At 45.3% G+C, this 20,619-nt stretch overlaps 2 protein-coding genes across 8 annotated transcripts; one reads left to right on the top strand and one right to left on the bottom strand.

The window, feature by feature from the left end:
* Positions 1–1,731: 1,731 nt before the first annotated feature.
* On the bottom strand, positions 1,732–8,813 carry LOC130390755 (uncharacterized). Of its 2 annotated transcripts, XR_008896809.1 has the most exons (4): positions 7,841–8,813; positions 3,090–3,164; positions 2,050–2,725; positions 1,732–1,936 (listed from the first exon to the last, which is right to left on the bottom strand). XR_008896809.1 is itself a non-coding variant. In XM_056600876.1 (3 exons), the coding sequence occupies exons 1-3, from the start codon at positions 8,000–8,002 to the stop codon at positions 2,357–2,359; spliced, it is 606 nt and encodes a 201-aa protein (XP_056456851.1). In that variant the 5' UTR covers positions 8,003–8,813; the 3' UTR covers positions 2,032–2,356. The 2 variants fall into 2 exon arrangements, 1 of the variants encoding a protein (XP_056456851.1); XM_056600876.1 differs by lacking the exon at positions 1,732–1,936 and having other exon boundaries at positions 2,032–2,725.
* Positions 6,853–19,321, top strand: LOC130390754 (uncharacterized). Of its 6 annotated transcripts, none has more exons than XM_056600872.1 (9): positions 6,853–7,685; positions 15,109–15,695; positions 16,117–16,260; positions 16,336–16,435; positions 16,677–17,059; positions 17,224–17,445; positions 17,775–18,008; positions 18,493–18,612; positions 18,994–19,321. In XM_056600872.1, the coding sequence occupies exons 3-9, from the start codon at positions 16,117–16,119 to the stop codon at positions 19,210–19,212; spliced, it is 1,422 nt and encodes a 473-aa protein (XP_056456847.1). In that variant the 5' UTR covers positions 6,853–7,685; positions 15,109–15,695; the 3' UTR covers positions 19,213–19,321. The 6 variants fall into 6 exon arrangements, with proteins under 6 accessions (XP_056456847.1, XP_056456846.1, XP_056456845.1 ...); XM_056600871.1 differs by lacking the exon at positions 6,853–7,685 and adding an exon at positions 10,516–10,602; XM_056600870.1 differs by lacking the exon at positions 6,853–7,685 and adding an exon at positions 11,793–12,332 and having other exon boundaries at positions 12,379–15,695.
* The last annotated feature ends 1,298 nt before the right edge of the window (positions 19,322–20,619 follow it).

Here is a 20,619-nt window from a genome sequence, read left to right as displayed (position 1 = left end):
TTGTTAGTGTAAAGTAAAACTAATTCTAACATTTGGTTTTGCTTTAGGGAGCCAGCAGCATACTGTTCAATTTATTAAACTGAGGGGGGAGAACGACGAGCTCTTCACCGGGGTGAAACATTCAGCGAATGTGGCTTGGGGGTAAGGAAACAATCGTTTATTTATATCGTAAGTTACTTTATAAAAATTATTATAGGCCATTTGTATATCTACATTTGACCATCTTGTAAAGGTTAGTTAAATTAGCCCTCATTAAAAAGCAGGACAGATACAACATCCACAGAAATCGTTTACTACGATGTCCTATTTTGGGTTATTAAAGAAAGACAAAAAAAGTCACAGCTCGCATCAGTACTAGACAGCACTAGAAAAACACACAAAGAAAAAGGGTGTTTTGACTTCTACTGGTTGTCTTATTATTATGGGCTTCATATAGGATGAGGGCTAATTTAAATGTAACCTTTACAAGATGGTCAAATGTATATATTATAAATGGCCTATTGTTAACATGGGCTATTAACATCATTGATAAATGTGTCTCTTGTTTTCTCTGATTAATAATCTCTCTGTGTTTAGGACAATTCTGGAGAAAATAGGCCTGCAGGGGAAGATGACTCCCCTGCAGGCAAAGAAAAAATGGGATAATTTAAAAAAATATGTATAAAGTATGTACAGATCATTTTAAATATACATTATTTGTTTTAACCATGCAAGTTAATAAACACTTTTGCTGAAATTTGTTTTGATACTGCTGTTGTTGTTAACTGCCATGATTGATTTCCTCTGCCTTAGGATTGCAAGTATCCAGGGTCAGGAGAGGGGGTATGTGGGAAACCCACTGCTGCCACTTGGCCCTGGTTTGTCCTCATGGATGAGGTATTGGGACAGAGGCATTCCACCAACCCCCCTGTCATAATTGCCTCCATCCCTGAGAACAAACCAGGGCCAAGTACAGCAGTGGTGGATCAGGAGGTGGAGGACAAGGATGAGGAGGAAAGACAGCGGCCAAGGTCCAGAAAGAGGGACAGAGAGGACGAAATGTTCCAATTGATCAAAGAGGACATGAGGCTAAATAGGGAGGCAGAGGAGAGAAGAGCCCAGGAGAGCAGGGAGAGGATGGATCGATTTTTTTCAATTTTGGAGCGTTTGGTTGACAAATAATTTCAGTTCTGTTAACACATTGTTTATTATTTAACTTATTTAACTATTTATTAACTCACTTTTTTATAAACTATTTATTCAAACGCTAATTAACTTTTTTACATTAACTAATTTATTTGTATCAAACTTATAAAACAAAACTATTTACAACAAAAAACATTCATGTGACTATTTACAACAATTATTATAAAACTACTATATACAAAAACATAATGATTCAGCAGAGCAGGGAGCCCTTGGTGGTGCTGCTGGACCCGGATGGGCTGCCACATTAAAGACCCTGGTGTCTCTCCTGTTAGTGGGACATCCAGGGGTGGTCTCCTGAGTGTGCTGGATATGCCTCTCTCCACTGTCCACCGCACCGAATGGGTTTGCAGGGCTGACTCAATCGATGGCTGCCATGTCACTAAAATATATTTGGAAAAGGGCAAGAATAAGAGTGCATACTAAATACTACACAACCTTATTTTGGCAAAAGAAATCTTGCCACAAATTATTTTAACAGGTAAAACTTCGACAAAACATTTTAAATAAATATAAATAGCTTTTCAATTATTTTACTTGCCTGTATATATTGGTGGTCAGGGGGGGCCTCCTCCAGGGCAGACACCTCTGCAGACAGCTGGTCCCGCCAGGGAGCACCACTGGCTGCCTCCAAACCATCGCCCCCCTCATCCTCCTCTACATCGTCCCCAGGCTCATCCTCCTCCTCTGGGGCCATGATGTCATCGGCCCCAAGGCAGATGTTGTGGAGGATGGCACATGCTGTTATGACCTGTAATGGTAAAGAAAAGAAATGAAAAAATGATATATACCTCCTGAGAAAATAATAAATGTTTTTTGATTTACTCTTAGTATTCTAAAAAATCCTGTTGAGTGATTACTTACGTGAGGTACGAAGGTGTGGTGCACCTCCAGCGCTTGCAGGAAGATGGCCCTGAACCTGGTCTTCATCATTCCAAAAGCACGCTCTATAATGGAGCGTGCCCTGGAATGATGCCAGTTGAAGCGCTGGGCTCCCACACCTCGCACTGGCTTCCTGTAGGGAGTGATGAGGGGTAGTGGGTGTTGGAGGAAAGGGTACCCGCCGTCTGCAAGGATGAAGTGCCCTGGAGGAGGGTAGAGTGACCTATACAGTGGGCTGTGGCGGAGGACTCTGGAGTCATGGACTGATCCAGGCCAGCCCACGTACGTATCAAGGAAGCTGATGGTCACAAACAGCCTGCAGAATTATGGAGGAAAACAGTTTCCTGTTCCTGTAGCAGTGACCATCAGGGCCGCTCGGTGGCTTGATACGGACATGGCAGCCGTCGATTGCTCCCGCTGCTTTCTCAAAAGCGCGGTGTCTTACCAACCTGTATGATGCCCCACAAGCCAGCCAGAATAGAAACACCAGGGTCTCAATGGTGGCACCCCATCCATGGCTCCGCTCCTGGCCGAGAAGGTCCAGCAGCACTGCCAGGGCCTCCCTGCCCAATCGGAAATCAGTTTTGGTGTCCTGGCCATTAAAATAACGGTCCAGGACAGGAACAGTTGGATTGATCCTGCAGTACACGGGTCTGGGCTGTTTAGGGAAAGAAACAGAAGTAAAACTGTTGAACAATAGCTGGATATTAAGTGTGGAGAGTTTAGATAGATAATGCTTAAATATATATATATATATATATATATATATATATATATATATATATATATATATATATATATATATATATATATATATATATATATAATATAGTTAATAGTTATATATCAATCTAAGTTACTAAACCCTTATTTAGACACTTTTTTATATTAATGTAAGGTTGAGACTATTTTAAATATGTAATTATATTGTCAAAGTTCAATGACATTTACATTTACGCTAGCCATATAACACGATAATGGTAACAATACTGCTGGTTAAAAGTAACGTAACACAGCTTTACCAATCTGTGGTCGTCTCTTACTCGGAGCCGAAGATATATCCCCCGTTGGCTCCGGCGGTGAGTATTCCCCAACTCCTCCAATAAAAGATAAAAGATAAAAAAATAAAATTATAATTCCTGGCTCCATTTTTGTTGGTTTATTTGGTTTCTTTGTTATTTTTTTTCCGCGCTGTCCGGTATAACTTCTGTTTACTAACAGGTCTGGTCAGCTGACAGGGTTGCGGTGACAGGAGCAGCGCGTGGTGGTCACGCAAGGTAAAGGGCGGTAACGGTTTGTTACGTAAACCGGAAATGCTCCGAAAGCTAGACCATCCCATTTCTTCGGCCTTCGGAGTGTCCTTCGCGGACTACGTAGACCGCATCCTTCGAAGGACGCGGTCTACGGAGGATGCGTCCTATGAATTGGGACACAGCCAATGTGTCTTGAATGATTGTATTCCACGTGAACTCCTCTTGTAGAACTGCACATTATGTTTTCTTTGATAATCCTCCACTGCCTTCTGCAACTCAATATATGCAGAAAATGTAGCACCCACAAACAAACCATCCTCCGCCATTTAGTCCAAAAGAAAACCGTAACAATAGAAAACTCCTTATAATTGCTATTCTTAAGGTCGCCGTAAGAATAGCCACTACCTAAAAAAATTAATAAATAAATTTATTTTAAATTACGCGCCGAGCAAACTGGAATTAGCCGGTCAAGTGCGGTCACGTGACAAGCTGCCGTACGAATAGCCTAAAGGTGCGGCCACACCAGACGCGTATCTCGCGTACCTCGCGTATAAAATCGCCATTTTTTCCATAGGGAACCATTGGTTTACGCGCGTATGAGACGCGTACACGCGTTACATGCGTATAAGCAACATTTTACTCGCGTTAGGGGCGTATGAGGCGCGTATATATACGCGCGTATATATACGCGCGTACATATACGCGCGTACATATACGCGCGTACATATACGCGCGTACATATACGCGCGTACGGGAGGAGTTCAAAAAATCGAACTTTTTACGCTCATACGCGCCGCAATAGCCAATCAGCGTTGAGCTTGACCCGACGTCACTGGCAGAGAGTAGTGAGCTTGGACAGAAGCATACGGCCGACATCTTTCTTTATTCTGTGTGGAAATAGTAACATAGTTACGCCATTAAATGCTTTTATGGAAACATTTATAGCGAGAAATGTGCATTTTACTTTCATAATGTTCGCTCGGTGAATGTGAAGGATGTTTGGTTTGATAGTTATGACGAAGAGGGAACGCTCCGTTCACTTGCATGGACAGAGTCTCTGGTTACTAAGCAACCTCAACGTCTTGGCGGACTATATATCTGCTGATCAACACTACGAATGCTGGAAACACACCAGACACACCATGTGAAGTTATTTAACCCGATTATTGTTATTTATATCCGAGATTATTTAATCTAACCCGATCTAAACTCTATCACCCAAACACGGCGGCGTTTGGGTTTCCTACCTCGGACTCCACTGCAGCCATGTCCATGGCAGCCACGGCCGGCAACTTTCTTTATTCTGGGTGGAAATAGTAACATAGTTACGCCATTAAATGCGTTTATGGAAACATTTCTAGCGAGAAATGTGCATTTTACTTTCATAATATTCGCTCGGTGAATGTGAAGGATGTTTGGTTTGATAGTTATGACGAAGAGTGAACGCTCCGTTCATTTGCATGGACAGAGTCTCTGATTGCTAAGCAACCTCAACGTCTTGGCGGACTATTTCTCTGCTGATCAACACTACGAATGCTGGAAACACACCAGACACACCATGTGAAGTTATTTAACCCGATTATTGTTATTTATATCCGAGATTATTTAATCTAACCCGATCCAAGCTCTATCATCCAACAAAAACACGGCGGCGTTTGGGTTTCCTTCCTCGGACTCCTAAATCCAGCGCAGCCACAGGCTGGGGGGGGGGGGGGGGGGGGGGAGTTTTGGGCGGTCTCATCTACGCGCGTATGCGTACGCGCGTATCTGACCATTTTTGACACAAAATGGTCAAGCAACATTTTAGCTGCGTTACGCGCGTACATGGTACGCGAGGTACGCGCTTGGTGTGTTCGCACCTTAATAGGCTCTGTGCACAACTCTAGAAGCGAACTTCCGGTGTCGGCATACTAGTTTCCGGTCTACTTCCCGTATCAGTTACCACGGCAACTATAAATAGTAAAAAGATGGAAAACCCAACCAAACAACGGAAATTTAATGTTAGAAGACTTCACAAGCTTCAACGGAGTGAAGGCGGATCAAACCAACACTGCTGTGTACAGTTGTGCTCAGCTTCCAGCCGGTAACACGGGCTGGTGTGTGGGAGCGAAGAGAGAGACCGGCGAGTCCCGAGCCTTGCTCCGACCCCGAAGAGCCTGAGCTACCCGTTCCGATGGTCTTAGACCATGAGTACAGTGCTACTAGTACAGTGTGTGTTGACCGTGAGCACTACAGTGCTATACAAAAAGAGACATTTGTGGAGTTTGAGGCAATGTGAAGCTGGTGTGTTGTTGTCTGTGTGCGGCTCGCGTGCTTGCACTGTGTTGGGGCCGTGGTGGGCGCTCTCGGCTGGAGCTTTCTGCGTGTTGTGGTGGCTGACGAGGAAAGTGCGCTTGTGTGTACATTTGTGCTGTTTTTTTAATTATACATGTTTGTATTGATTAAACATATGACCTCAGCTAAATCCCCCCACGGACACTGTTATAAAAGAAACAGGCGTATAACGGTTTGTTTATAACGGTTGGTTTATCGCTAGTTTTAACATACACTCAAGCTGTGAGGCTTCTCTGATTTCTTCATGGACCTGTGGCACAATACTCCGATAATCATCTCCGATGTTCCCTTATCTTTGCTAGACACTAAAAAATGGACAGACGTTGGTACAGTTAGGACAACAACGGACAGGTAAGTGTTTTAAATACAGAAAAAAAATGTTGTCGCTAACAAATGTTCACTAAAAAGCCGGTAGTCTGTTACCTACCCTCAAAGTTATGCAAATAACTCGAAATATAGATCTTAAATCCTTTTTCCCGCTTGCTTGTAGGTGCAAGGGAACTAGCACCAACAATGCGGTGAACATCGTTAACATTTATTGTCGGTAGGTCTTGGAGACATCTAGCAGGGGTGCAAACTCATCAGGGATGAAAAAGGTGACAAGGACCCAAACCCCCTCGCGGAATATATATATATATACACACACACATATATATATTGCATCAATGTATTGTGTGGTGGTGCCTTATCATTTGTTTACCCGATTGCACTCTCATTGGCTGAATCGATGAGAACGTTTTAGATAATATAAGGTTGCGGGGAGACGAAGCTCTGTTCGTTTGTATATTTTATTTACGTGACCATATTTTTGTTTGTTTTGGGAATCAGTTCTCGTCGTTCACCTTCGGGATGTTTACGTAGCTGCCGCGGCGATCGACATCCGGCCTACCATGAGGGTACTGTCGGCGGTGGAAACATTCGGTGGAAACAAGGCATTTAAAGGCTCCGCTGGGCTCACGCTTGGCCGTTTCAGATGGTAGGCGACTTTCCGCTCGCGCTGTCGGTTGGCCGCGCGGCTTCACGAGCGCGCGCATGCGTCCGACGAGCACGGAAGCGGCAGTTCCACGGGAGTGCGCCCCCTTGTCGTGCCGCCTGACAGAATGCTGCGCCTTCTCTCTGTCCGCTCGCCTCTCCATTGAGAATGTATTAGCAGGCGCTACAAGGACTCCATGGCTGGCCATCAGACCCCCCCCCCCCAAATGTTTTCTCAACGGATCTCCACGAATCACACAAGTGGTCAATTTTTTCTTCAAAACTGCGAATTTCGCCGAAAGGTGACTAGTTTGCATGCCTGATCTAGAAAAGCCAGACATGTTCACGCTATGGACTGGGTCAGTAAGTAGACCGGAAACTAGAATGCCGACACCGTCAGTTGACTTCCGGGTTCTAGTGCACAGAGCCTATTGCTATTCTTACGGTCGCCGTACGAATAGCCACTGCCTTGTTTTTTCCCAATCCCATCCATAGCTAGCAGTTGTCTTTGGATATTTTAGGATTATGACAGCTGTCAGCTGTGAAGTGACGTGATCCGACAAGTTTAATCAGTTGCTAAGTAACAGACATAAAAGCTGAATGTCGATGCTAGATCGCCTACTTAGGATATCTTAACCTGAGATAAGATAGGATTCCTAAATTAAGATAGGATATGTTTCTGTAATACCAAATTGAGAAAAATCCTATCTCCACTTCTCCCATCTTAATTTAGGACTTAAGATAGGATGTTTCTGTAATACGGCCCCTGGTGTCCACGGTGATGCCGGGCATATTCCTTAGTGTGGCCAGGATGAAATAACTCATGATCTGGGAGAGAAAGGGAAGGAGAAGAGATGGAGGGGACCGGAGGGTTTAAGAATGGAAATGAAAGATGGGACAGTGAGGCTCACAACTCAGTGAGCACTAACAAAGAAGAGGGAGAGAAGAAGAAAGGCAGCAAACAAGTTTGGAGCAGGACGTATGGTTTTGTACGACACGTATCCATATCTACAATTATCAGCAGGGTCGACTGAAGCCCCTAATCTAACAGTAGCATGGGTAATATACTAACATACTATATATATTGTAGAAGTGGTAGTAGTCGTAGTAGTAGAAAGTAGAAGTAGCAGTCGTAATAATATCAGTTGAAGTCGTAACAGTAGTAGTAGGAGTAGTAGTATTAAAAGTAGCTGTAGTATTAGCCCTATATCTACCTTGAGAGTGGTGGTCAGGAGCGCCTGCTGGTTCAGCGGTCTGTAGCCCTCGCCATTCAGGGGCTGGAGCCTCAGTACCAGCTTGACCATGAGGTCGTTCACCAGGTAGCTGCTGACGGTGAGCATGGAGCCGGGAGGCAGGCTCTTCAGCGTACCCTCCATCCTCTGGACGGATGCAATATATAAAATATATGGGTAGACTACATGGGCTTTTATTTCAAAAATCCTTACCCAACCCGGATGAATTTCATCTTTTGGATCCTAATTATTTCTGTTCAGAAGTGTTCATGTTGCTTATTATTTCTAAGCAGTATCAGTAAAAGTGTTGAACTATCGCTTTCGGCACAAAGCTGTTTTTTGGCAGTGGCTATTCGTACGGCGACCGTAAGAATAGGAATTAGGCTATTCGGACGGCAGCTTGTCACGTGACCGCACTTGACCTATCAGTCTGCTCGGCGCAGCCCGTAAAAATAGCCATGGTAATAGGGCTTGGGTGTCATGACGTAATTATTTTGCGTGGCCGCCATGGTGATGGCCTCCTTTACCGCTACCTGCCGCCCGAACTTCATATGGATCCAAATTATTAATAATGCTGATTTTGTCACCATACCGGTCCCTGGCATCTCTATTTAATGTGTCCCGGTAAATTCCAGATCCTTTTCGGGATTTTAACATTTTTTCTAGCTATTCTTTCTCAACTCTACTGCTACTTCTCTTCGTTCAACAACGTTATGTCAGAGTTATGTTAACGTTCGCGTAGCCATCAACATGGCCGCCACGTCCCACAATGCAACGCGGATCCCGCGCCCTATTATAGTAATTAATTATAGCAATTAACCCTAACCTGCCGTGAAAATAGACTAATGCAGTATTGTTACGGCGTGCCGTAAGCATAGCCACTAGCTATTTTTACGGCACGCCGTAAGCATAGCCACTACCTTGTCTTAAAGAGCCCATGCCATTAAAATCACATTTTTCCTATTGTTTGTTAAATAACATAGGTCTGAATAGGTTTGTGAGCTGTGGTAAGTTTGAAATCTATGCAGTTTGTCTGCTGAATGCAATAGGCAATGAAAGGAAAAAGGCAGAAGAAATGAGCCGATCTGGATAAGGTGACACTGTGACGTAGCGTTGTCAAACTATTATTCATGGCCCTGCCCACTTGGTTGGTTCGTAACCACCCACAAGAATTCTGAAAGAGTCGTGATTGAGCAAGTGCTAAATGCTAATACGTGTACGGTAGTTGCTTAGTTCGTAGTAACAGGCTAGTTACAGAATTTTGAATGCAATGGCAGAACGACATCGAAGTACATGAACTGCGACATGCTGCCTGCTGCCGGTTGTCGCGAGGCACCACCGCCGCGAAGCACCGGCAGCAGGCAGCAGGCAGCGGGCGGTTCTGTCTACTACAGATTGATGTGGAAGTGGAAGAACCAGAGACGTCGGAGAACCCGACGAAGTCCTTTGTGATTCATTATATCGTCTGGACTTGCACACAGCTTTTGGCCGTGATAATATGTATTATTTGATATAGATATCTATGTATTATATGATATTATTTAGATATAGAGCTCCAGGACTGTAACGCAATTGTTGTACACTTCCTTGTTATTTGGATAACCGTTCTGCTGTTGGTGTGATGGCGCATAACACGTCGGACTCTCGTCTCTGGTATTTCTACAACGAGACTCGTAGTGGGGGTTATCTCAGCCATGGCCAAGGGATTGTTGACCGCGGTCGTCTCCCGCCGGAGTCTCGCTGCCGATGGACCACCGCCTCGGCTTCAGGAGGCGGTGATTAGCGCTGACCGCTGCCGAGGCGGTGGGAAGCAGGGCTCAGGCGGGATACATTCGCGGCCAACAATCCCCTTCTCCTCCATGTCGTGGTTCATGTACTTCAGGGAGTCAAAGCCAAAGTTCCTTTCCCCCAATTCATTATCAACCATGGCTGCGATAACCCCCACTACGAGTCTCGTTGTAGAAATACCAGAGACGAGAGTCCGACGTGTTATGCGCCGATATCACACCAACAGCAGAACGGTTATCCAAATAACAAGGAAGTGTACAACACTTGCGTTAGAGTCCTGGGGCTCTACATCTAAATAATATCATATAATACATAGATATCTATATCAAATAATACATATTATCACGGCCAAAATCTGTGATATAATGAATCACAAAGGACTTCGTCGGGTTCTCCGACGTCTCTGGTTCTTCCACTTCCACATCAATCTGAAGAAGACGCGGTCGTTTGAGATTCATAATAGCCTATCGTCTGGAGGCTCACACAGCTTTTGGCCGTGATAATATACAGTGGGGCAAAAAAGTATTTAGTCTTGTGCAAGTTCTCCCACTTAAAAAGATGAGAGAGGCCTGTAATTTTTTTTTTTTTTCATAGGTATACCTCAGCTATGAGAGATAAAATTAAAAAAAAAATCCAGAAAATCACATTGTCTGATTTTTTTAAGAATTTATTTGCAAATTATGGTGGAAAATAAGTATTTGGTCACCTACAAATCAGCAAGATTTCTGGCTGTCACAGACCTGTAACTTCTTCTTTAAGAGGCTCCTCTGTCCTCCACTCGTTAACTGTATTAATGGCACCTGTTTGAACGCCTTATCAGTATAAAAGACACCTGTCCACAACCACAAACAGTCACACTCCAAACTCCACTATGGCCAAGACCAAAGAGCTGTCAAAGGACACCAGAAACACAATTGTAGACTTGCACCAGGCTGGGAAGTCTGAATCTGCAACAGGTAAGCAGCTTGGTGTGAAGAAATCAACTGTGGGAGCAATTATTAGGAAATGGAAGACATACAAGACCGCTGATAATCTCCCTCGATCTGGGGCTCCACGCAAGATCTCACCCCGTGGGGTCAAAATGATCACAAGAACGGTGAACAAAAATCCCAGAACCACACGGGAGGACCTAGTGAATGACCTCCAAAGAGCTGGGACCAAAGTAACAAAGGCTACCATCACTAACACACTACGCCGCCAGGGACTCAAATCCTGCAGTGCCAGACGTGTCCCCCTGCTAAAGCCAGTGCATGTCCGGGCCCGTTTGAAGTTTGCTAGAGAGCATTTGGATGATCCAGAACAGGATTGGGAGAATGTCATATGGTCAGATGAAACCAAAATAGAACTTTTTGGTAAAAACTCAACTCGTCGTGTTTGGAGGAGAAAGAATGCTGAGTTGCATCCAAAGAACACCAAACCTACAGTGAAGCATGGGGGTGGAAACATCATGCTTTGGGGCTGTTTTTCTGCCAAGGGACCAGGACGTCTGATCCGTGTGACGGAAAGAATGAATGGGGCCATGTATCGTGAGATTTTGAGTGAAAACCTCCTTCCATCAGCAAGGGCACTGAAGATGAAACGTGGCTGGGTCTTTCAGCATGACAATGACCCCAAACACACCGCCCGGGCAACGAAGGAGTGGCTTCGTAAGAAGCATTTCAAGGTCCTGGAGTGGCCTAGCCAGTCTCCAGATCTCAACCCCATAGAAAATCTTTGGAGGGAGTTGAAAGTCCGTGTTGCCCAGCGAAGGTCCAAAAACATCACTGCTCTAGAGGAGATCTGCATGGAGGAATGGGCCAAAATACCAGCAGCAGTGTGTGAAAACCTTGTAAAGACTTACAGAAAACGTTTGACCTCTGTCATTGCCAACAAAGGGCATGTAACAAAGTATTGAGATGACCTTTTGTTATTGACCAAATACTTATTTTCCACCATAATTTGCAAATAATTTCTTTAAAAATCAGACAATGTGATTTTCTAGATTTTTTTTTTTCATTTTGTCTCTCATAGCTGAGGTATACCTATGATAAAAATTACAGGCCTCTCTCATCTTTTTAAGTGGGAAGAGGTAAAAAGTAAAACATTAAAACACAGAAATATAATATAATAAATATAAATATAATAAATAAATATAATCAAACAATTATCCTCTAACTCTAAAATATTTATTTACATGTTTGTACAGGGATGGTCACGGTTTGTCTTCAAAAATAATGGTTTGGGGCCTAATTTGTTGCTGGAGCAACTGTATTTGGAGCCGTAATTTAATTTGTTCTAATTCAATTTTTTTGGTCTCTGCCTCTAATTGAATTGTCTCCTTCTCCACCCGGATAATTTCTTTCTCCATGAGGACCTGTTGAAGGTCCTCACTTCTCCGCTTCGTTGCCGGGGGTGGGGATGGAATTGGACAGGAAGGGGTTGCCACTGCTGGTTCTATTGGTGGTGGTGGTGGTGTTGACCTGGTAGTGGCACTTTCCAAGTCTGAAACAAAATGTGAATTTATTAATTCTGGGCAATAAGGCTAGTCCTGCTTATTCAACTAACAAACCATCCTCAATAAATATGCTAGGCTACATACCTTCTTCCAACTGCTCCGGCGGTTGAGGACAGCCGCTGTCCACCCCGTCCAACCCGACGAAGGCTGGTGAATCCTCCCCAAAAATAGCGACAATAATGTCACTATAAGGTGACGTTTTCGGGGGAGGACCACCGCCGGTAGGATGGTGCTTTAGAGCAGAGACGTCCTTCTTGGCCCGGGACAGGAGGTCTTTCCATTTTTTTTTGATGTCACCATCCGTCCGATGACAGCCGGAGTCCGAACAGCTGTTCAGACTCTCCATTACAAATCTCCATGTCTCTTGCTTTGTTTTGTTGGTTATAACATTGGACTGCTTGGCAGTCAGTGCCGTCTTATTCTAGCTGTACAATTCTATTAATTTTCTTATTTCCACGTCGGTGAAGTTAACCTTTCTCTTTCTGTTTTCCTCCATCATGTCGGTTTGTCGGATTTGTCGGTTTGTCGGATGTTGGTAAAATAGTAAATAGCTGTTGGCACGAGGTATCCTAGCAAAGCGGTGATATGCGCATTCCATGGAACATTCACATGGCCGCGCATGGCTAAGACCGGGCGTAGTTGAGACCAGTCGTAAGTCCCGTTGGTGCAACCGGCGTTAGTTCCATTCTAACGCCAGGTCGTAACTAAGACCTACTTAGCAGTTACGACCAGGCTTAGTTACGCCCAGTTGGTGCAACCGGCCCCTGGAGAGTCTCGGAGAGTTTGATGCAGTAGTTTATCAGTGCGTCCGATGTCAGGTGGACGTCTGCAGTCCGCAAGTCAACAGAGCCTGGGAAACTGAAGCATCGGCCAAACACGACCTCGTAGGGCAGGGATGGGCAACTTTCATGATAAAGAGGGCCACATTTTTCATCAGAACCATCGGAGGGCCACATGACTGCACACTTCAACTAAACGTGAGCAATTTTGAATTTGGTAGATATGATTTCCTGTATTCTGGTGCATTTTGGGGATGGCCACTACCTAAAAAATCATCCAGAATCATAACCTATGTACGGTATGTTAATTGAACCAACATACATTAATTTCATGTTTTCCATGCTCAAACAGCCACATGAGTGGTCAGTATTTTTATCAGTGCAAAGGGCTCACATACATCATCATTCAATGAAGTCAAAAAACTGAAAAACAGTGGCCCAACATTAAGTGCAACAACTCAATGAACTCAAACCCAACAAGCAGTTGTAGTAGTTGAAGTGGCGACTTAAGTGGATATCTTTAATGACTGATATCGCTTTGAAGCAAACTAGACGCATGGGTTTGCCTTCGAATTCTATGAATTCTTCTCATCTTTCTTGACCGAGTTTTCTGTAACTCGATCAATTATTATTATTCTTTTTTTTTTATTATGTGCGGGCCTGACTGAGAGAGGATGCGGGCCGCACTGAGTGAGGATGCGGCCCGCATGCGGCCCGCGGGCCGCCAGTTGCCCATCCCTGTCGTAGGGGGACAGTCCCACGTCTTTGTTGAATGTAGCTCTCATGCTGCACAAGGCGATGGGCATCGCATCCACCCATGGAGTCCCTTCTTGGTGCATCTTCGCCAATCGCTCCTTCAGTGTCCTGTTGGCTCGTTCCACCTGCCCTGACGATTGGGAGTGATACGGACAATGGAATGAACATGTTATGTTCAGCATACGGCTCACCTCGGCGCAGACCGCTCCGGTGAAATGGGTTCCATTGTCTGAGCAGATCTGATCAGGCAGCCCGTAGTGTAGAATGAAATCTTTGACTAGCACTTTAGCTGTGTTTGCAGCTGGACTGGGTATGCTTCGATCCAGCGGGAGAATTTGTCAACGACCACAAGGACTTCTCGATATCCTTTACATGGAGGGAGTGTGATGTAGTCTACCTGTAAGCATCGGAAAGGACCCGGGGGTGCGGGGACTTTCAACATTGGCAGTTTCACTTTCCTGTCGTGGTTGTTCTTGAGGCATGTAGGACATCTCCTCACAATGTCTTTTGCCGCAGCATTGAATTTGGGTGACCACCAGACTTGCCCAAACCTGTGACGCATCTTTTCCACGGCCACATGCCCGAGTGAATGAATCTGCTTCGCCAGATATGGCAGTAGGCTCTGTGGTGCAACAGTTCTGTTCCTGTGTCTCCATAAGTTGTCGTCGTGGAGTTTTGCTGCATTCTCAATCCATGTCCATTTTTCTTCTCGACTCGCGGCGTCTTGCATCTCCATTATGCTTTTCAAGCTTTCCTTGTGTTCCTCCGTTTTCTTCAGTCTCATACATTTGACATTGTCGTTTTCCGTTTCGTCTTTCTGTCTTGCGGCTGTTCTGGATACCGCATCTGCCAGTGCATTGCCTCCTGCTTCGTGCGTGTCCAATTTTGTGTGTGCTTTTACCTTCACCACCGCCAGTTCTCTGGGAAGTAGCATTGCATCCAATAGTTCTGCAACCAGCTCGCCATTCTTGATTGGTGTGCCTTTGGTGGTTACGAAACCAGGTTGTTTCCACAGAATGCCAAAATCCATTACAACACCCAAAGCATATCGGGAGTCACTCACAATAGACTGTGGCAGACTTCCCTTCTGCAATTTTGAGTGCTTGGGTCAATGCTTTGAGTTCTGCTTGCTGTGCTGACGTTCCAGGGTCCATTGATCCGGATTCCAATACGTCGTGCTCTGTTGTAACCGCGTATCCCGCTCCAAATAACACATTTTACAGTGTAGTAACATACTTAATTTCCATATTGTAATATTTGCTTGACCCTTTAATGTTGTCATTTGCATCCCTACTGTGCTAAACACAAATTCAACCCATAGAATCAATTGGCAAATTAACCAAATGCTTTCACAGAGGAACATAAAATCAAAATTACAAATAGGTCCTGTGTGAATGCTAAGTGGCAGCATGCCTTCTGGGTCCTTCTTCCAGCTGGCTAAATACATCATGGCCCGTCTGGAGAAACAGTTGATCCCCTGGAACGGTCTGGAGAAGGCTCTGCTCACCGCACCACACATCTTCCAGCATTACGCCGGCTACTGGCATAGCCGGGCTGGTCCCGGATCAGCTAGCACCTAGCCAGAAGGACCTGCTGGTCAGTGACAGGGCTTTGCAGGACATAGTAGCATTTCATTTTTGGCACCAATCGTATTGCATATCTGTTTGAAAGTTTGCTTATGAAAGCGATAGTTCACTTTCACTGATACTGCTTAGAAATAATACGATAAACAACATGAATACTTCTGAATACAAATAATTAGGATCCAAAAGTTGAAATTCATCGGAGTTGGGTAAGAATTTTTGAAATAAAAGCTACCCATATATTTTGTATATTGCATCCGTCCAGAGGATGGAGTGTACGCTGAAGAGCCTGCCTCCCGGCTCCATGCTCACCGTCAGCAGCGACCTGGTGGACGACCTCATGGTCAAGCTGGTACTGAGGCTCCAGCCCCTAGCCCCTGAACGGCGAGGGTTACAGACCGCTGAACCAGCAGACGCTCCTGACCACCACTCTCAAGGTAGGTCTAGTAACAGTAGTGCTACAACTACTGCTGGGGCTACTGCTTCTACTACAGCTACTTCTACTACTACTACTCCTACTACTTCTACTGTTACTACTTCAACTGCTATTATTACAACTACTACTTCCACTTTCTACTACTACGACTACTGCCACTTCTACAATATATATAGTATGTTAGTATATTACCCATGCTACTGTTAGATTAGGGGCTTCAGTCGACCCTGCTGATAATTGTAGATATTGATACGTGTCGTACAAAACCATACGTCCTGCTCCAAACTTGTTTGCTGCCTTTCTTCTTCTCTCCCTCTTCTTTGTTAGTGCTATATAAATAAAAACAAAGTTGTCCCATCTTTCATTTCCATTCATAAACCCTCCGGTCCCCTCCACCTCTTCTCCTTCCCTTTCTCTCCCAGATGAGTTGTTTCATCCTGGCCACACTAAGGAATATGCCCGGCATCACCGTGGACACCAGCCTCCCTTGTCCGTGCTGGGACATCAGGAGGCTTGCCATGCTGGTGCATTGCGGCCTTACCAAGTTCTTGGGTTCCTCTCTCCAGGTAGGATTGGTTTCCGATGAATGTATGGTGGAGGAGCACTGGCTGAGGGCGTCTTCTCTCTTGTCTCTGTTGAAGGGCCCTAATGTGCTCGTCTCCATCCTGTGGGAGGTTGTCGAGGCCCTGCTGGCCCGGTACCATTCAGACCGCCCTGAGGAATCCTCCATCCCCACCCAAGGTAACAGCTTCAAACAAAGTGTTCTAATTATTAATAAATCCTTATTCAAAGAAATTCAAGAAGTTGAAAGGCAATTTTTGTTATGCCAGTTTAATTAAACAACTTTAGCAATTGTAGAATACATCTCTTTAATACTTACCATAGTGAAATTCATTTCTGCACCATTCGAGGAGCCCTTGACAATGTGTTGGATTGTATTCATACGTTGATATCTTTGACTTTCTTGTTGTTCTCCTCTCAGATCCCAGGGTGATGCAGGAGGAGCAGGAGATGGAGGAAGAGCTGCTCAGCCAGAGACTTCCTGAGCAGCTCAGGGAGCAACTCTACGGGACGTTTGGCACGTGGGTCCAACACGGCAAACTCTTTGGCAGGGCTCTCCCACCGATGAGCACCGCAGAGCAGGACCTGAGAGGAGGGGGCGCAGCCGCCCTCAGCAACACTCTGGCTGACGACCCTGTCGCTCTGGACCCCAGTCTGGACGCCCCTCAGAAGGAGCAGCCCGACAGCCACAGCCGTTGTGATCCGTCTGTGATGGAGAACAGTAGCTGTGGACCCGTCACTGGAGATCTCCTTCCTCCAGCAGCTCAGCCAGAGAACGGAGAGTCTAACTCCGTCTCCACAACCGTAGGTTTATCATGACACAACAAACCAAGACTGCAAGTCTAGCACCACATACATGTGCAAAATAGCAGCTCGAGAACACGAGATAATAAAATCAAAGTAGTATTGAACCACTGATTTGGTTTTTGACAGGCTAAGCAGTCCAGGTGTCTTCCTCTGTAAAACAGGACCCGGTTGTGATCCAGCGGTCCACCGTTGGATTCATTGTGGCCCAGCTGTTCAGAGGCCGGGACCAAATGTCCTCCCCGTCCCACATCGACCGGTACCGGGCCTTCCAGAACCTGGTTGTCCGGGAAGTCCACCTCCTGCTGCAGGAGAAGGCCACCATGAACCAGGACAACCCTGGATTTGAGCGGACCCTGGAGCGCCTGAAGGACCCCTTGCAGGAGGTCTGCTTTAGGTTTAGTTATAAAACCAAACAACAAATTAAATTTGTTTAAAAAGGACAGGAACTGTAAAGTACAACGTTTCGCTCTCTATCACATCCATGCATTGTTAACCTGCATGGTTTTCCTACTTTAATAAATGCCTGCAAGGTGAAGTTGGCAATTTGTTTAGAAAAGTAATACAATTCATAAAACATGACTTAATGATGTGCAGTATATTGTGGTCCTGTTGTATGTAGAAAGGAGGACTTGGTCAAATAGCATAGAATACTTGTGTAGAAATGTGATTTTATAATTCGGATAGAAGGATTAAAGGTGAGGTCATTCAACAGGAGAAACTGGGTCTGCAGCTTCGCTGGGTGCTTGAGGATAGGCTGAGAGAGGCCTTGCCCGGCGTGTGCCTGTCCAGGGACGGGCTCATGAAGGACCCCCCGAACACCCTGCTGGCCTGCTCCCTGATCGCCACAGAGGTGCTTGATCACCTGAAGACCTCTGTGAGCTCTCCTGACTACAACAATGAGGCAGAGGAGTGTCTTCACGGGGAACAGTTGTTGGCCCCCGCTAAGGTCAGTCATCTCAGATCCTGGTGTAACAGTCCTTCACAAAGGCCCTGACATGGTGGGCTACACACAAAGAAATGTTTAAGATAAGCCTATTACCTTTGCCCCGGCTCATAAAATGAGCAGACCATAATTTGTTTGTGAATGTTCAATGTCTGCTTACTGGCTTTCTTGACACGTTCGGAACCGCTTTCAACGCACATCCAACGCCCTTACGTTGCCTGATTTGTGTGTGTGCTTCATTACACGATCAATTACGTTAAAACAGACAATAAAACATGCTGAACAAAGACACTATGACACTCGCTTGCGTATTGCTGGGACCCGGTAGATGTCTTAACTATTCAAACATTATTACTTCTGCAGCCAGTCAACGTTGATAAATGTATGATTAGCAAATATACAAAATACTCATCAAACTTTGATTGTTGACTGTTTGGATTAGGGTGACCGGAAACTTTAATATTACTTATTTTTTATTATTGAACAGGACCCCCAGAACCCCCTGCTGGCCCCTAATGAACCGGACCCCCAGAATCCCCCTGATGACTTCAAGGGAGCAGAGGAGTGTCTCCACGGGGAAGACACAACGTTGGTCACCTCCCCTAAGGTCAGTCATCTTAGTAACTAGTGTAGCAGCCTATCACACAGGCCACAACGCGGTGTCATTTACAGTAACAAAGGTCTCTGTCATTCCCAAGTGTAACCTACAGAGTGCTGCCTTCTGGCTGAGTCCTTTCAGTCCAACAGTACATGATACACAAAGCAACAATTTTGAACATGGGTGTTAATATGTTGCCAAAAAAGTTGTTACTTAGAAACATACCAATTTATGTTTTTTTTACTGAAGGGAAGCAAATGGATGATATTCATCCATCACCATCATAGCCAAAAAGCAAAGCTATATTATACTGTATATCGTACATAAGTATGGAAGATATTATTTCTGCAGATTGATCATTAATGTTCTTTGTTTGTTATTACTCAACAGGAGACTGGAGGTGAAGAAGAAAAAGAGGAGGTGGTCTTGGCTTCGCCGGCTCTTCACCTGCAAAAGAAAATAAGCACGCCACTGCTTGTAAATAACTTGCATTTATTGTTTTTCTTATTATTGTTTTATACCTTGATTTATTTTGTACATTTTTGGAATGAATTATTGTGCTCAAATAAATGTTTCCCTGAATTCTCTATACTATGCATAAGACTCTAATTGGCAATGTTAAAAGGCATTTAGCTTCGAGGACCTGTGGTTGCGAGGCCGTTTCAAATAAAATTGGTGGTGGGAACTCTGCAACTACAACAGTCATTTAAGCTGTGCTTTTCATACATGTGCATTGCCATGTCCGTCTATGTGGCAAAGAGGTACGGTGAGCTATAGCTAAAGCATTAACCTATTTTCTCAATGCATCTGGGAGTTTGTCGCCTGTTTATGCTTGCGAGATACAACAAACACACACACACGCATGCACGCGCACACACACACACACATACACACACACTCACACACACGCCTCCTACTGAGTTATCGGTCCTATAAAATAAAAAACTGTATACGCTGCTCTGCTCCGTTTGAAACATATAATTGTTATCTTAGACTTCTCACGCTTTGGGGGCAGGTTGAAACAATCAGCATGAGCCGGATATTTGCTTGTGTGGCAACATGTAGTTTGTTGATATGGTGACTGTCAGCTGTGCGGCAGTCCCAGCCAATCACGGTGGGAGACTATCTATAGAGGCGGGCGTAGAGCACCTGTCGGCCTCTTGCTTGCCGTAGGCTGGGTCACGTTGCGCCTGGGCATCCATTTCCGCTTCCGTGCGTTGCCAGGTGAGCTGCCGGTCACGGCTGCATCTCTCTCGCATGTTGCCCATCCAGTACTAATTTTAGTTATTGTTTTGTTAAGGCTCTTGCTTGCCGGAGGCTGGGTCACGTAGCTCCTGTGCGTCTATTTCCGCTTCTGTGCAGTGATAGGTGAGCTGCCGGTCACGGCTGCATCTCTCTTATACGTTGCCTTCCCAGTGCTAATTTTAGTTATTGTGTTGTAAAGGGCTCACTTGGATGTTGCTGCTGGCTGCGCGCTGCTCATCGATGCGCCGATGCCGCCTACTGAACTGTCGCTTTTGGATAGCGTCCCGTTCCCTGCCCCACGCCACGTTGGCCGGGACTGCCCGATTGGGTGGCCGACAGTAGCGGCGCAGCGGCGGCCAATCCACCTATAAAAACTTAAGGTTACGACCGTAACCCCGGTTCTCTGATAGCATGAGTGAGGTATCTCACATATGGGTACGCCTCCCCGCGTATCCCTCAGAAGCACTTTATCACTACGCCAGCCGTGATTGGCTGGCCACGTCTGACGCACCCCGGGTCAGCCCCCTATATAAGTATCTGACCGTGCGTACAGCGTCATTCAAGGTAGCAACCTCTTCTCGCTTACCGCAAGAAGGGCAATCCGGTGAGATACCTCACTCATGCTATCAGAGAACCGGGGTTACGGTCGTAACCTTAAGTTCTCTTTCAAGCAATCGTGAGGTATCTCACATATGGGATATGTTTACTCCCGTATTGCCGGACAAGCCAACCTCAACGATACGTGACCATTCCAATCATGACAGAGCGCCC

The sequence above is a fragment of the Gadus chalcogrammus genome, chromosome 10, assembly GCF_026213295.1.
Source record: "Gadus chalcogrammus isolate NIFS_2021 chromosome 10, NIFS_Gcha_1.0, whole genome shotgun sequence".
NCBI lineage: Eukaryota > Metazoa > Chordata > Actinopteri > Gadiformes > Gadidae > Gadus > Gadus chalcogrammus.
Note: the sequence above shows the minus strand (reverse complement) of the source record. Positions and strands in the feature narration are given on the sequence as shown.